Source organism: Onychostoma macrolepis, chromosome 12 (assembly GCF_012432095.1).
Source record: "Onychostoma macrolepis isolate SWU-2019 chromosome 12, ASM1243209v1, whole genome shotgun sequence".
In the NCBI taxonomy this organism is placed as follows: domain Eukaryota; kingdom Metazoa; phylum Chordata; class Actinopteri; order Cypriniformes; family Cyprinidae; genus Onychostoma; species Onychostoma macrolepis.
In genome coordinates this window covers 20041098-20057127 of record NC_081166.1, presented here as the reverse complement: position 1 = coordinate 20057127, position 16030 = coordinate 20041098, and the positions used below count along the sequence as shown (strand labels likewise).

Below are 16030 nucleotides of genomic sequence, written 5' to 3'. Positions count from 1 at the left end.
ACTCTACCTTGCGCGACTCCACCGAGCAAGAACACCGACAAGGCACTTGAGTATTGCTCTTCCCCCTTCCTTCACTTTTTGCACTACTTGTTCGCATTTAATTATTTTGCCAATTGTACACACTATGTGCTTTCAAATCTCCACTATTACTACTAACGCTCGGAAGGCACGCACTGCACGGTGGAGGCAGGCTAATCCTACTAATCTACGGCCTGTTCCTCTGTCATCTACCACTTTGCTCTCTATTCCAATTGGTCTCTGGAACTGCCAGTCTGCTGTAAACAAAGCAGACATTATTCCTTCTATTGCTACTCACTCCGGTCTCAGCCTCATGGCCCTAACTGAGACTTGGATCAAACCTCAGGACACTGCCACTCCTGCAGCTCTCTCCACTAATTTCACTTTTTCCCACACCCCTCACACAATTGGGAGGGGTGGAGGTACGGGTCTCCTTATTTCAAATGATTGGAAATTTGATCTTCTACCATCCCTTACAGGCAACAGTTCATTTGAATCTCATGCTATTACTATTACCCACCCTGTTAAAATCCACGTTGTAGTTGTGTATCGTCCCCCAGGTCAACTGGGAAACTTCTTGGAGGAGTTGGATGTATTGCTCTCAAACTTTCCTGAAGATGGTACTCCTCTGGTACTGCTTGGTGACTTCAACATCCACCTAGAAAAACCCCAGGCTACTGACTTCAACACTCTTCTCACTTCATTTGACCTCAAGCGAGTGTCTACTATGGCTACTCACAAATCAGGTAACCAACTGGACCTCATCTACACACGCTACTGCTCCACTGACAACACATTAGTTACTCCACTGCACATCTCAGACCACTTCCTCATCACTTCTAACCTCACACTAACTCCTGACATAGCACACACTCCCCCACAGGTCAGCATTGGACACAAACAGTGCTACTGACACTCTTTGCTCCACTCTAACATATTGCCTAGACAACTTTTGCCTCCTTTCATCCAGACCAGCACGCACTACCCCCTCTGCCCCCTGGCTGTCTGATGTTCTCCGTGAACATCGCGCTAAACTAAGGGCTGCAGAGAGGAAGTGGCACAAATCTAAAAACTCTACTGACCTTAGTGCGTATCAGTCACTCCTCTCTTCCTTCTCTGCAAATATCTCCATTGCTAAAACGACATACTACCACAACAAAATCAACAACTGTTCAGACTCTCGCACACTTTTCAAAACTTTCTCTTTTCTTCTCTGTCCTCCTCCCCCTCCTCCTTCATCAACTCTTACAGCTGATGACTTTGCAATTTTCTTTACAAATAAAACAAGAACCATCAGTGACCAATTCCTCCCACCACAAACTGATAACTTCTTACCGACAAATACACACTCTCTCACCTCCTTCTCTCCTCTCTCGGAGGCGGAGGTCTCCAAACTCATCCTTTCCAATCATCCCACTACCTGTCCGCTAGATCCTATCCCCACTCACCTCCTTCAGGCCATTTCTTCATCAGTCATACCTGCGCTTACTCACATTTTCAACACCTCTCTTCACTCTGGTACATTTCCCACAGCATTTAAGCAGGCTCGGGTAACCCCACTGCTTAAAAAACCCTCTCTAAATCCAACAATTTTAGAACACTACAGACCGGTATCCCTTCTTCCATTCATTGCAAAGACACTTGAGCGAGTTGTGTTCAACCAACTCTCTTTGTTTCTTGCACAGAACAATCTTCTGGACGACAACCAATCTGGCTTCAGAAGCGGCCACTCTACTGAGACTGCCCTACTCTCGGTTACAGAAGCCCTGAGACTGGCAAGAGCGGCTTCCAAATCCTCTGTACTCATCTTACTGGACCTGTCTGCTGCTTTTGACACAGTTAACCATCAGATCCTCCTGTCCACTCTCCTGTGGTTCGAGTCTTACCTCTCAGATAGGTCCTTCAGGGTGTCTTGGAGGGGTGAGGTTTCAAAGTCACAACTTCTGGCTACTGGGGTTCCTCAAGGCTCAGTGCTTGAACCACTTCTTTTCTCCATACAGCTTCTCCATACTTCTCTATACAGCTGGGTTCGTCAACCATAACTCCTTCCAGGACAGCCAGGAACCTTGGAGTTGTGATAGATGATCAGTTAAGCTTCACAGACCATATTGCTACAACGGCCCGGTCCTGCAGATTTGCCTTATACAACATTAGGAAGATTAGACCCTTCCTGTCTGAGCAAGCTGCACAACTCCTTGTCCAAGCTCTTGTTCTGTCCAGACTGGACTATTGTAACGCGCTCTTGGCAGGCCTTCCCGCAAATATTATCAAGCCTCTACAACTGATCCAGAATGCAGCAGCCAGAGTGGTCTTTAATGAACCGAGGAAGGCTCATGTTACCCCTCTCTTCATCAGGTTGCATTGGCTACCAATAGCCGCTCGCATCAAATTCAATGTACTGATGTTTGCCTACAAGACGACAACTAGCACTGCACCAATATATCTAAACTCACTAGTTCAAACTTATGCACCCTCCAGAAGCTTGCGTTCTGTGGTGCCATCACAAAGAGGTACCAAATCTCTCTCACGGACCTTTTCCTGGACTGTGCCCATCTGGTGGAATGACCTCCCGATCTCAATTCGTAAAGCTGAGTCTTTAGCCATTTTCAAAAATCATCTAAAGACACATCTTTTTCGCCAGCACCTGATCAACTAATACTAACACTTACCTATTATGTCCGTCTGTCTTAAAAAAAAAAAAAAACTAGCTACGTCTACTGTGCTGGACTAACTGAGACTTGTCATGGCACTTGTATACTGCTGCACTCTCTATGGTCTGATTACTTCTATTGTTCTCATTTGTACGTCGCTTTGGATAAAAGCGTCTGCTAAATGATTAAATGTAAATGTAAATCATTATACATTACTGACACTCTATCCTCTAATTTGATACTGTTAAGTGCTTTGACACAATCTGTATTGTTAAAAGCGCTATATAAATAATGGTGACTTGACTTGACTTGACTTGACTTGTTTAAATTACTATATTCTAACCACACTATTTAAAACAGCATTTCAGGATGTAGGCAGGGTCTTTAGGTGTGAAAAACAGACCAGGAAGGAACGCCATAAAAACCCCATGGCACCAGGTGAGTGATAAAAACATTGTAAATCCACTCATAAATCCAACAAATGTCATCTGTTTAGATCTTTTGATTTACAAACGCCTACTGTCATGTCAGTCAGGGCTGACAGGACCCCGGTGACATGACAGTCAGGGTGACAGAGGGGTCATCTACCCATAAATCAGGTCAGAAATCTACCCATGTATACATTTGACATATGAAAACCTGTCGATCAAAGCTGACAGGGTGCTCATAAATCTGCTCATAAATCTGGTCATAAATCATCAAAGTGACGTGGCGTATTGGTTACAACTACTTAGGTTTTTCAAGAAAATCAAAATGGCGGACAGGAAGTTTGGCTAATTATGCCAACATTGGTATCACTGTTCTCAGCATGACCCAAGGAATCCATTAATACCAGTCTCATTACAATAGGCAAAATTCACAGAAAGCTATTAGAATTTATTTGAAATTTCATTATAACTTTTAACCACAATGTGGCACTGTCTCAAAACTTTCCGAGTACTTTCAGGTCATGGTCTCGATGGTACAGACAAAGTTTTGTAGTGTTACACCAATGCATTCGTAAAATATACCCAGATAGCAAATTGGTTGTGGGCCTTATCTGGTTGAATTCAGGCTGTTGTCACAATTATATTCCTTCCTAGAGAAAAATGATATCTGTGAGGAATTCCAGTCAGGATTTAGATCGTATCATAGTACTGAGACTGCTCTCATTAGAGTTACAAATGACCTGCTTCTATCATCTGATTGTGGTTGTATCTCTTTATTAGTTCTACTGGATCTTAGCGCTGCGTTCGACACTATCGACCACAACATTCTTTTGAATAGACTACAAAACTTTGTTGGCATTAGTGGAAGTGCCTTAGCATGGTTCAAATCGTACTTATCTGACCGCCATCAGTTCGTAGCAGTGAATGAAGAGGTATCATATCGATCACAAGTGCAGTATGGAGTACCTCAAGGCTCAGTACTAGGGCCGTTACTTTTCACGCTCTATATGTTACCCTTGGGAGATATTATCAGGAGACATGGTGTTAGCTTTCACTGTTATGCTGATGATACTCAGCTCTATATTTCTTCATGCCCGGTGAAACACACCAAATTGAGAAACTAACGGAATGCATAGTCAATATAAAAACTGGATGACGAGTAATTTTTACTGCTAAATTCTGAAAAACAGAGGTGTTAATTATCGGACCTAAAACCCCACATGTAACCTAGAACATTATCTAACACTTGACGGCTGCTCTGTCAATTCTTCTTCATCAGTCAGGAACCTAGGTGTGCTGTTCGATAGCTATCTTTCATTTGAAAGCCATGTTTCTAGCATCTGTAAAACTGCATTTTTCATCTCAAAAGCATATCTAAATTGCGACCAATGCTCTCAACGTCAAATGCAGAAATGTTAATTCATGCTTATGACCTCAAGGTTAGACTATTGTAATGCTTTATTGGGTGGTTGTTCTGCACGCTTGATCAACAAACTACAGTTGGTCCAAAATGCAGCAGCTAGAGTCCTTACTAGAACCAGGAAATATGACCATATTAGCCCGGTTCTGTCAACACTGCACTGGCTCCTATCAAGCATCGGATAGATTTTAAAATCTTGTTAATTACTTATAAAGCCCTGAATGGTTTAGCTCCTCAGTACTTGAGCGAGCTCTTATCGCATTATAGTCCTCCACGTCCGCTGCGTTCTCAAAACTCTGGCCGTTTGATAATACCTAGAATATCAAAATCGACTGCGGGCGGCAGATCCTTTTCCTATTTAGCACCCAAACTCTGGAACAGTCTACCTAACACTGTTCGGGAGGCAGACACACTCTGTCATTTTAAATCTAGATTAAAGACCCATCTCTTTAGCCTGGCTTACACATAACACATTAATACGCTTCTATTATTCAAATCCGTTAAAGGATTGTTAGGCTGCATTAATTAGATGAACCGGAACCGGGAACACTCCCCATAACACACAATGTACTCGTTACATCGTAAGTTGAATGGCATCTGCGCTAATGTTTGTCTGTTTCTTTCCTAGTCTGTTTCTCGGTCCGTGTCCGATCAGATGGTGGGTCGGCGCCGGGAGGTGATGTCTGCGGCCCTGATCGTCGGCGGAGACCAGGACGCCCGGATGACCCCCAGAGATATATCCCCAGATATATCACCCAAAAATAACAAAATAACTAAAATATAATAAAATACCTAACTACATAATACTACTATTGTTAGAAATTGCAACAAAATTAAAATAGAAATATAAACTTTTGAACTGCGGGTTTCGTCTGGTCAGAGGAGAACTGGCCCCCCGACTGAGCCTGGTTTCTCCCAAGGTTTTTTTTTCTCCATTCTGTCACAGAGGGAGTTTTGGTTCCTTGCCGCTGTTGCCTCTGGCTTGCTCAGTTGGGGACACTTAATTTCTAGCGATTATCGCCGATTTGATTGCACAGATACTATTTAAACTAAACTGAGCTAGACAATGACATCTCTGAATTCAATAATGAAATGCCTTTAACTGAAAATTGAGTGTTTAATCTTATCATTATACATTACTGACACTCTATCCTCCAATTTGATACTGTTAAGTGCTTTGACACAATCTGTATTGTAAAAGCGCTATATAAATAAAGGTGACTTGACTTGACTTGTTGTTGTGGCCCACATACCACCACGGCCCTCAAATGGCCCTTTAAGCTGCTTGCCTAAAGAATACCAGAACCATGCCTGAAGCACACCAAAACTCACCCACAACTCCACAGTGTCCCCAGAAAGCAGCCATAACTGGCCCACAACAGAAGCCCCAGATGTCAGCCGGACAAAAGACAAACTTCCACCACCTTTACCCCACAGAACTCATCCACAACTTATCCAGAAGTTCCGGAAGACAGCCATAACTGGACCAATATTATGCCAAAACTAAACCAGAAATTACCCTATATAATATTTATATACTGTGCAAGGTATAATAAAAGAACAAAACAATGCAAATGCAGAGTAAATGTTTTATTGATGCAGAGGGGGAAAAAATCGACAAAACAATGGGAAAAAGATAAACCAATAACACTAGAATACGGCAAAACAAGAGCAACAAATTAAGTCACAATGCAAGAAAAAAACCCCAAGAGAAACCAAATTAAACTGTTACAAACACATGTGTGATAAAACACAGAAACCAACAAACAAAAGACAAATGAAATTCAAATCATATTTACAGATGTGCAAAAAATTAAAAATATATACTTAAATAAAAACAAAGATTCACTCTCTTAAGAATAACTTGTTTGGTTTACATTTAACATCTTGTGAAGTCATTCTTCTCTTTCTGCCACCCTCACGGTCACCAAGACTGGTTTTTCAACCTCCAGCTCAGTTGTGTGTGCACATACAGGATTTCTTCTTACAGCCTCTACAATAGGAGCATACAAATACAGAGTTACAAATTCATTTAAGACACCACCAGTCTAGGAACTATGACTTTCAACATTCATTCATGACATTTGGGGGGAAAAAAGTTCACGAAAGACTTAAAATGCAATAAAAATGCACTTACCAATCACAATGTTTTTATGCTCCAAACTGCTTTAGCCAAGTAATTTTTGATTGCCTGCCTCATAATTTGCCAGATCATGTTCTTCACATCCACTCCACCCAGCAATCCAAGTTCAAGTACCTGACATATTTTTTTAAGCATGCTGTCACTATTAAGCTAAAACACTAAGATTGATCACAAACACTATTTACTTATAAAAGTAATTACAACCAGACCAGAGTGATAACAGTAGGCAACTATGCATAACTGAGACTGTTACCTACCACTTTTTATCTTGTTTCCAGACAGGATTGAAGATCACTTTCCAGGGACGTTAATGACCTTAAAGATAAAGATCTACTGTAAATTAGAAAAATGTTGGGCATGACCGAAAGTTTATCTGGGGTGTAAATATACTCATCTAATTCGCATATTATGATTTCATCAGGGGGTGGCCCTCTTGAATTTCATAATATTCAGGAAATAGTACATATTGAATTGATGTTTGAACTTATTGGCATGTTTTTTTTTTTCTTTTTATCCTCATTCCAAATGATCAGAAAAGAGAAAACCAACAATAAAACAGGAGAATGTACTAAATTACCGTATTGACCCGAATATAAGACAATGTTTTTTCCTTGGAAATACATCTGAAAAAAACGCGGTTGTCTTATATTCAGGGTCTAGACTTTGACATGTCAATAATGCGCCAAAAATGCATAAAACGAGTGTGCCATGAAATATGTAATGTAATGTGTGTTGTAAAGATCGAGAATGAAAACAAATGAAAAAGAAAAGCTTACAGGAGTCGTGACTGTCATGTTAGCCTGATGGGACCAAACTTCCTCTGTAAGTGATTTTAAAACATAAGACAGTACCCATATTTGAAGACTACAATAAGATTTCACGTCTACTGATAATAACATTTTGGTAGGCTACTATGAGTTGGATAGCCTAATTGTTATATAATTCAGATGGGCTACCTGTTATTTCAATGGTATATCAAAATTGTCCAATGTCATTGTTGGTACATTTTACCAGTATTTACCATACTTTCAAAAAAAAAATTAGAATTGGAAAAATATGCAATATGAAAATAATTTAAGAATAAATGTGTTTTACAGAGAGAGAAAAAACAAAACAAGATTTGGTTTTCAAAAAGCCTTTTTCCAACAGGTACATCTGGAAAAAGGGCGGTCGTCTTATAATCAGGGTCGTCTTATATTCGGGACAAGACGGTATTACTATATTATAGTATATATATATACTGATCATCTTGCCCGAACTCAATTTCCCATGATCCCACATACCTGGGCCAATCACTCCGCCACCTGTCCCTCATTATCTCTCACTTATAAGCAGCACTCACACTCTGATCTACGCGAAGTATTGACTTGGCCTAGCTATCAATTCCAAGCGTTCTTTACCCGTGTTTGTTTTTCTGGTTTTGACTCTGTTGCCCACTGACCGTGTGATTGTTCTCCGCCTGCCTCGACTTGGATTTTGTATACTGGACTCTGATCTTTGCCGCCTGCCCTGATCTTTGCTTGCCCTGTGACTCTGCCTCTGCCTAGCCTCCTCCAGAACTGTTTGCCGGTATTTTGACCTTGTCTGTCTGTCTGTTTACTCAATAAAGCTGCTTATTGGTTGGTCTGTTGTGCTGCTGTGAGGTTTGTGTTTGTAGCTCCGTGTACCTTCACTTTTATTGAATCTCTACCTTACTTTCAATCCCTTTTGTCTAAAGTGATAATATATAACTTAATTCTCACCATATTTCTGGTGTTATCTTTCAAACTAATCTAACTAATTTGATCGTTCGCCTTTAAAAACCGCGAGTGCAGCTTGTTAGCCCGTTAGCTTGTCACTCGCGGTGCCATTTGCATTTCTATTCGCGCCTATTATTATTTTATTTTTTCCTCGCTCCGTTTTTCACGAGCTCATCAAACAACAGTGGTAAGTGGTAAGTTAAGTTGGTATCATTCATCAATCAAGGTGAGTAATGGCTTCTTCTCCTGCTATTGTTGTTTGCACTGTCTGCCACATGTATAGTTTATCTGTCTCTGTCAGCAGCGAGGATTCACATGTGATAAATGCAGGGAAATAGTTAGGCTGACAGAGAAGGTTTTAGAACTAGAGACACGCATCCAAACTTTAGTTGAGGACAGTAAGAATGTGAGGGCTGTAGATACTGCTTTGGATGCGACTAGCTCAAGGAGTCCTGTACATTGTTCGGTTTCGGTTGAGCCCGTGCAGCAGGGCAACTGGGTGACAGTGAGGCGGCATAGTCGCGGGTCAAAACACCACTCTTCCGTTCCGATCAGAACATCAAACAGGTTCTCCCCACTCAGTGAAGCACCCACTGAGAAACCTGATGAAAGTGCTCTAGTTATTGGCGATTCTATTGTACGGAACGTGAAAATAGAGACACCAGCCACCATAGTCCATTGTTTACCAGGAGCCAGAGCGCCTGACATCTTGGCAAATTTAAAAGTGCTGACTAATGCTAAACGTAAATTCAGTAAGATTGTTATCCACGTCGGTGCTAATGATGTTCGACTTCGCCAGTCGGAGATCACCAAAAATAATGTTAAAGAGGTGTGTGAACTTGCAAGTACGATGTCAGACACTGTAATATGCTCTGGTCCGCTCCCTGCTTACCGGGGTGATGAGATTCATAGCAGACTGTCGTCACTTAATGGCTGGATGTCTAAGTGGTGCCCGCAAAATAACATAGGCTTTATAGACAATTGGAAGAATTTTTGGGGCAGACCTGACCTGTTGAAAAGAGATGGTGTTCATCCCTCCTGGGGTGGTGCCGCTCTTCTCTCTAGAAATATGGCACATAGTCTTAGAGTTTGTACTTGACTAACTGGAGCCCAGGTCAGGAAGCAGACAGACTGGCTAAACCGATCGTCTGCTAGCCACCTCATGTCACCAAAGGCAGTTAACTCTCAGCACATAGAATCTTTTTCATCTAGATATCACGCTATAGAGACTGTGTCTGTTCCCGAACTAGAAAATACAGAAAACATCCAAACCAAAGTAATAGTAACAATTTAATTGATGTTCAACAAATAAAAAAACGATATAATACAGATAAACACATGATAAAGCTTGGCTTATTGAATATTAGATCCCTTTCTTCAAAAGCACTTTTTGTAAATGATATGTTCACTGACCATAAACTAGATGTGGTTTGTTTGACAGAAACCTGGCTAAAACAAGATGATTACATTACTTTAAACGAGTCTACACCCCAAGATTACTGTTACAAACATGAACCGCGTCCAAAAGGTAAAGGGGGAGGTGTTGCTACAATTTATAGAAATATTTTCAGTATCTCTCAGAGGTCAGGTTTCAAGTATAATTCGTTCAAGTAATGGTGCTTCATATAACGTTATCCAAAGAAACAAGTGTTAATGATAAATCCTGTGATGTTTGTACTGGCTACTGTATACAGGCCACCAGGGCACCATACAGACTTTATTAAAGAATTTTCTGATCTTCTATCGAGTTAGTACTGACTGCAGATAAAGTCCTAATCGTTGGTGATTTTAATATCCATGTTGATAATGAAAGAGATTCGTTGGGATCAGCATTTATAGACCTTCTAAACTCAATTGGTGTTAAACAACACGTGTCAGGCCCTACTCATTGTCGAAATCATACTCTAGATTTAATACTGTCACATGGAATTGATGTCAGTGGCGTTGAAATTTTGCAGCAGAGCGATGATATCTCAGATCATTATCTAGTCTCCTGTATATTCCATATAGCTAAAGCTGTAAAGCCAACTTCTTGTTACAAATATGGTAGAACCATCACTTCTACCACAAAAGACTGCTTTATAAATAATCTTCCTGACTTATCTCAGTTCCTCAGCATATCCAATAGCTCAGAACAACTTGATGATGTAACAGGAACTATGGACTCTCTCTTTTCTAGCACTCTAGATGCGGTTGCTCCTTTACGCTTAAGGAAGATTAAGGATAAGAGTCCAACACCGTGGTATAATGAGCACACCCGCGCCCTAAAGAGAGCAGCCCGGAAAATGGAGCGCAGCTGGAGGAAAACTAAATTAGAGGTATTTCGTTTAGCTTGGCGGGAAAGTACCCTATCCTACAGAAAAGCATTAAAAACTGCTAGATCTGATTACTTTTCGTCTCTTCTAGAAGAAAACAAACATAACCCTCGGTATTTATTCAATACAGTAACTAAATTAACGAAAATCAAGCATCAACAGGTGTTGGCATTTCCCAAGAGCATAGCAGTAATGACTTTATGAACTACTTCACTTCCAAGATCGATACTATCAGAGATAAAATTGTATCCTTGCAGCCGTCAGCTACAGTATCGCATCAGATAGCGCACTATAGATCCCCTGAGGAACAATTTCATTCATTCTCTACTGTGGGAGAGGAAGAATTGTATAAACTTGTTAAATCATCTAAACCAACAACATGTATGTTAGACCCGATTCCATCTAAACTACTAAAAGAGCTGCTTCCAGAAGTCATAGATCCTCTTTTGGCTATTATTAATTCATCGTTGTCATTAGGATATGTCCCCAAAACCTTCAAATTGGCTGTTATTAAGCCTCTCATTAAAAAATCACAACTTGACCCCAAAGATCTAGTTAATTACAGACCGATCTCAAATCTCCCTTTTCTGTCAAAGATACTAGAAAAGGTAGTATCCTCACAATTATATTCCTTCCTAGAGAAAAATTATATCTGTGAGGAATTCCAGTCAGGATTTAGATCGTATCATAGTACTGAGACTGCTCTCATTAGAGTTACAAATGACCTGCTTCTATCATCTGATCGTGGTTGTATCTCTTTATTAGTTCTACTGGATCTTAGCGCTGCGTTCGACACTATTGACCACAACATTCTTTTGAATAGACTAGAAAACTTTGTTGGCATTAGTGGAAGTGCCTTAGCATGGTTCAAATCGTACTTATCTGACCGCCATCAGTTCGTAGCAGTGAATGAAGAGGTATCATATCGATCACAAGTGCAGTATGGAGTACCTCAAGGCTCAGTACTAGGGCCGTTACTTTTCACGCTTTATATGTTACCCTTGGGAGATATTATTAGGAGACATGGTGTTAGCTTTCACTGTTATGCTGATGATACTCAGCTCTATATTTCTTCGCCCGGTGAAACACACCAAATTGAGAAACTAACGGAATGCATAGTCGATATAAAAACTGGATGACAAATAATTTTTACTGCTAAATTCTGAAAAACAGAGGTGTTAATTATCGGACCTAAAACCCCACATGTAATAACCTAGAATATTATCTAACACTTGACGGCTGCTCTGTCAATTCTTCTTCATCAGTCAGGAACCTAGGTGTGCTGTTCGATAGCAATCTGTCATTTGAAAGCCATGTTTCTAGCATCTGTAAAACTGCATTTTTCATCTCAAAAGCATATCTAAATTGCGACCAATGCTCTCAACGTCAAATGCAGAAATGTTAATTCATGCGTTTATGACCTCAAGGTTAGACTATTGTAATGCTTTATTAGGTGGTTGTTCTGCACGCTTGATCAACAAACTACAGTTAGTCCAAAATGCAGCAGCTAGAGTCCTTACTAGAACCAGGAAATATGACCATATTAGCCCGGTTCTGTCAACACTGCACTGGCTCCCTATCAAGCATCGGATAGATTTTAAAATCTTGTTAATTACTTATAAAGCCCTGAATGGTTTAGCTCCTCAGTACTTGAGCGAGCTCTTATCGCATTATAGTCCTCCACGTCCGCTGCGTTCTCAAAACTCTGGCCGTTTGATAATACCTAGAATATCAAAATCGACTGCGGGCGGCAGATCCTATTCCTATTTAGCACCCAAACTCTGGAACAGTCTACCTAACACTGTTCGGGAGGCAGACACACTCTGTCAGTTTAAATCTAGATTAAAGACACATCTTTTAGCCTGGCTTACACATAACGCATTAATACGCTTCTATTATTCAAATCCGTTAAAGGATTGTTAGGCTGCATTAATTAGATCAACCGAACCGGGAACACTCCCCATAACACACGATGTACTCGTTACATCGTCAGTTGAATGGCATCTACGCTAATATTTGTTTGTTTCTTTCCTAGTCTGTTTCTCAGTCCGTATCCGATCAGATGGTGGATCAGCACCAAGAGATGATGTCTACAGCCCTGATCGTCAGCGGAGACCAGGACACCCAGATGACCCCCAGAGATATATCCCTAGATATATCAACCAAAAATAACAAAATAACTAAAATATAATAAAATACCTAACTACATAATACTAATATTGTTAGAAATTGCAACAAAATTAAAATAGAAATATACATTTTTTCGTCTGGTCAGAGGAGAACTGGCCCCGACTGAGCCTGGTTTCTCCCAAGGTTTTTCTCCATTCTGTCACAGAGGAGTTTTGGTTCCTTGCCGCTGTCGCCTCTGGCTTGCTCAGTTGGGGACACTTAATTTCTAGCGATTATCGCCGATTTGATTGCACAGATACTATTTAAACTAAACTGAGCTAGACAATGACATCTCTGAATTCAATAATGAAATGCCTTTAACTGAAAATTGAGTGTTTAATCTTATCATTATACATTACTGACACTCTATCCTCCAATTTGATACTGTTAAGTGCTTTGACACAATCTGTATTGTAAAAGCGCTATATAAATAAAGGTGACTTGACTTGACTTATGGATCCCACTCCGTCTGACGTCCCGTTACAGAATACTTCGCCTACTTGCGATCCAGCAGCGATTATGCAACTGTCTACCGAGCTCTCTACTCGGGCGTCTCAACTCGCCATGCACCAGCATCAACTCAGCCGACTCACCACGCTAACTGAGGAACTCGTTAGGGCGGTACAGGGACTCCGCCTCTCACAGCCCGAGGCAGCTGCTCAGCCGCCACCAGCGATCCCCACGAGCCCACCATCTCTACCGGCTCCGTCCATAAATCACCGCCTTGCTCTCCCTGAGAAGTTTAATGGCGAACCATCCAGATGTAAGGGATTTCTGATGCAATGCACTCTGTTCGTTGAACAGCAACCCACTCTTTACCCCACTAATTCTAGCCGCGTTGCATTTGTTTGCTCACTGCTTTCCGGAAAGGTGTTGGACTGGGCTATGGCTCTCTGGAGGGATGATGGATCAGCTTTCCCCACCTTCAACTCCTTTCTCCGGGACTTCAGAGAGGTTTTCGAACACTCCGCTGAGGGCAAGGGTGCGGGAGAGCAACTATTAACTCTCAGTCAAGGATAGAGATCAGCCGCGGCGTACGCCCTATCATTCAGAACGTTAGCAGCCCAAACGACATGGGTGGAGGATACTCTCAAACTCCTTTTCAGGTGAACTGCTGAACTGCAATCCGAGCTGGCATGTCGCGACGAGGGGAGAAATTTGAGAGAATTCATAGATCTAACCATTCACGTTGATAACCTTATCCGATCACGCCGCCCAGGCCGCTCCGCACCTCATGCCATTCCTGAACCAAGCCCAACAGATGAACCCATGCAGCTGGGATTTACTCACCTGACTCCCCAAGAGAGAGAGTGTCGCATGCAGAACCAGTTATGCCTTTACTGCGGTCAGGTCGGCCATGTTAAGGCTATATGCCCAGTTCGTCCGGCTTCCAGCCCAAGATCGGTGAGTACGAATGTTACTACCAGTTTTACCAGTCACTTTAACCACCCAGGCCAAAGTAATTCAGACGACGGCACTTTTAGACTCGGGGGCGGCTGGGAATTTTGTATCTGCTGAATTTGTTTAACAACACCATTTGAAACTAACCCATTGTAACTCCTCCTTGGCAGTGGAAGCGCTAGACGACCGCCCACTCGGTGAGGGAAGGATTTGCCGCCTCACCGAGGAAATCAAGATGCAACTTGGAACCCTACACACGGAGACCATTCAGTTTTATGTCATCCAGTCACCCAACCACCCTCTTATCCTTGGCCTCCCCTGGCTACGTACTCACAATCCACAAATCTCCTGGAGAGAGGGGCAAATCACGGAATGGGGGTCAACATGCCAGGAGCGCTGTCTACTGAAAATAGCTAAACCTTCCGCATCACCAGAACTGAACACAGAGATCCCAGACTTGCCATCCGAATACGCAGATCTCGCGGAGGCTTTCAGCAAGAGGAGAGCCACACAACTCCCCAGTCACAGATCTGTAGACTGCGCCATTGACCTCATCCCAGGCACTACTCCTCCCAAGGGTAGGATTTTTCCGCTCTCTCAGCCAGAGACCGGTATATGAAGCAGTATATTGAAGAGGAGTTGGCCAAAGGATTCATTAGACCGTCGACATCTCCCGCGTCGGCGGGCTTCTTCTTCGTGAAGAAGAAAGATGGGGGATTGCGGCCATGCATCGATTACCGGGGCATTAATGACAACACCATCAAGTTCCGTTATCCATTGCCACGACATCCTGATCTATTCCAATACCATCAAGGAACACATCCAACACCAAGATATCCTGGACCCCACACTCACTGAAGAATTCCATAGGAACCACCCGGAAAGACCAGCTCCTCGACCTCGAGGAAGACCCCGGCGTCGCTTACCTCCTCGCGTCAGGAGCCGCTCGCAGGGGGAGGGCTCTGTTACAAACAGAACTCCGGCATTACCTCCTCCTCGCCACCAGAGGGAACTGTCGCCCGAATTCTGATCATCTTGCCCGAACTCAATTTCCCATGATCCCACATACCTGGGCCAATCACTCCGCCACCTGTCCCTCATTATCTCTCACTTATAAGCAGCACTCACACTCTGATCTACGCGAAGTATTGACTGGCCTAGCTATCAATTGCAAGCGTTCTTCACCTGTGTTTGTTTTTCTGGTTTTGACTCTGTTGCCCACTGACCGTGTGATTTGTTCTCCGCCTGCCTCGACTTGGATTTTGTATACTGGACTCTGATCTTCGCCGCCTGCCCTGATCTTTGCTTGCACCGTGACTCTGCCTCTGCCTAGCCTCCTGCAGAACTGTTTGCCGGTATTTTGACCTTGTCTGTCTGTCTGTTTACTCCATAAAGCTGCTTATGGATCCCACTCCGTCTGACGTCCTGTTACAACAGTAGCCTACTTTTTGATCAGTTCATCAGTAATATGCGGGAAATAATAGATATTGAATGGATGTTTGAACTTATTTGCATGTTTTTTTTTTTAGGGTTTTTATTCTCATTCCAAATAATCAAAAAAGAGGAAACCAACAATAAAACAGGAGAAAGTAGTAAATTATTACTATATTACTGTAGTAAAACACATGTGCCTATTTTTTTGATCAGTTGACCAGCTATTTGCCCAATCAGGTATCTAGGTGACAGTTTATAGTTCTTGAGAGTATGGTACCTCTCATTGCATGGCACAGCGCACAGACCTACCCC

General features: G+C 42.1%; 1 protein-coding gene and 1 long non-coding RNA gene across 2 annotated transcripts; one reads left to right on the top strand and one right to left on the bottom strand.

Moving 5' to 3' along the window:
* Window positions 1-2001, top strand: LOC131551259 (uncharacterized). Its single transcript, XM_058794056.1, has 2 exons — window positions 1-764; window positions 1704-2001. Exons 1-2 carry the CDS (start codon window positions 125-127, stop codon window positions 1754-1756), a joined length of 693 nt encoding a protein of 230 aa, XP_058650039.1. The 5' UTR covers window positions 1-124; the 3' UTR covers window positions 1757-2001.
* A 4126-nt stretch (window positions 2002-6127) lies between these two features.
* Window positions 6128-6955, bottom strand: LOC131551232 (uncharacterized). Its single transcript, XR_009273716.1, has 3 exons — window positions 6918-6955; window positions 6655-6774; window positions 6128-6510 (listed from the first exon to the last, which is right to left on the bottom strand). It is a non-coding gene; the product is annotated as an uncharacterized LOC131551232 (long non-coding RNA).
* Between the last annotated feature and the right edge of the window lie 9075 nt (window positions 6956-16030).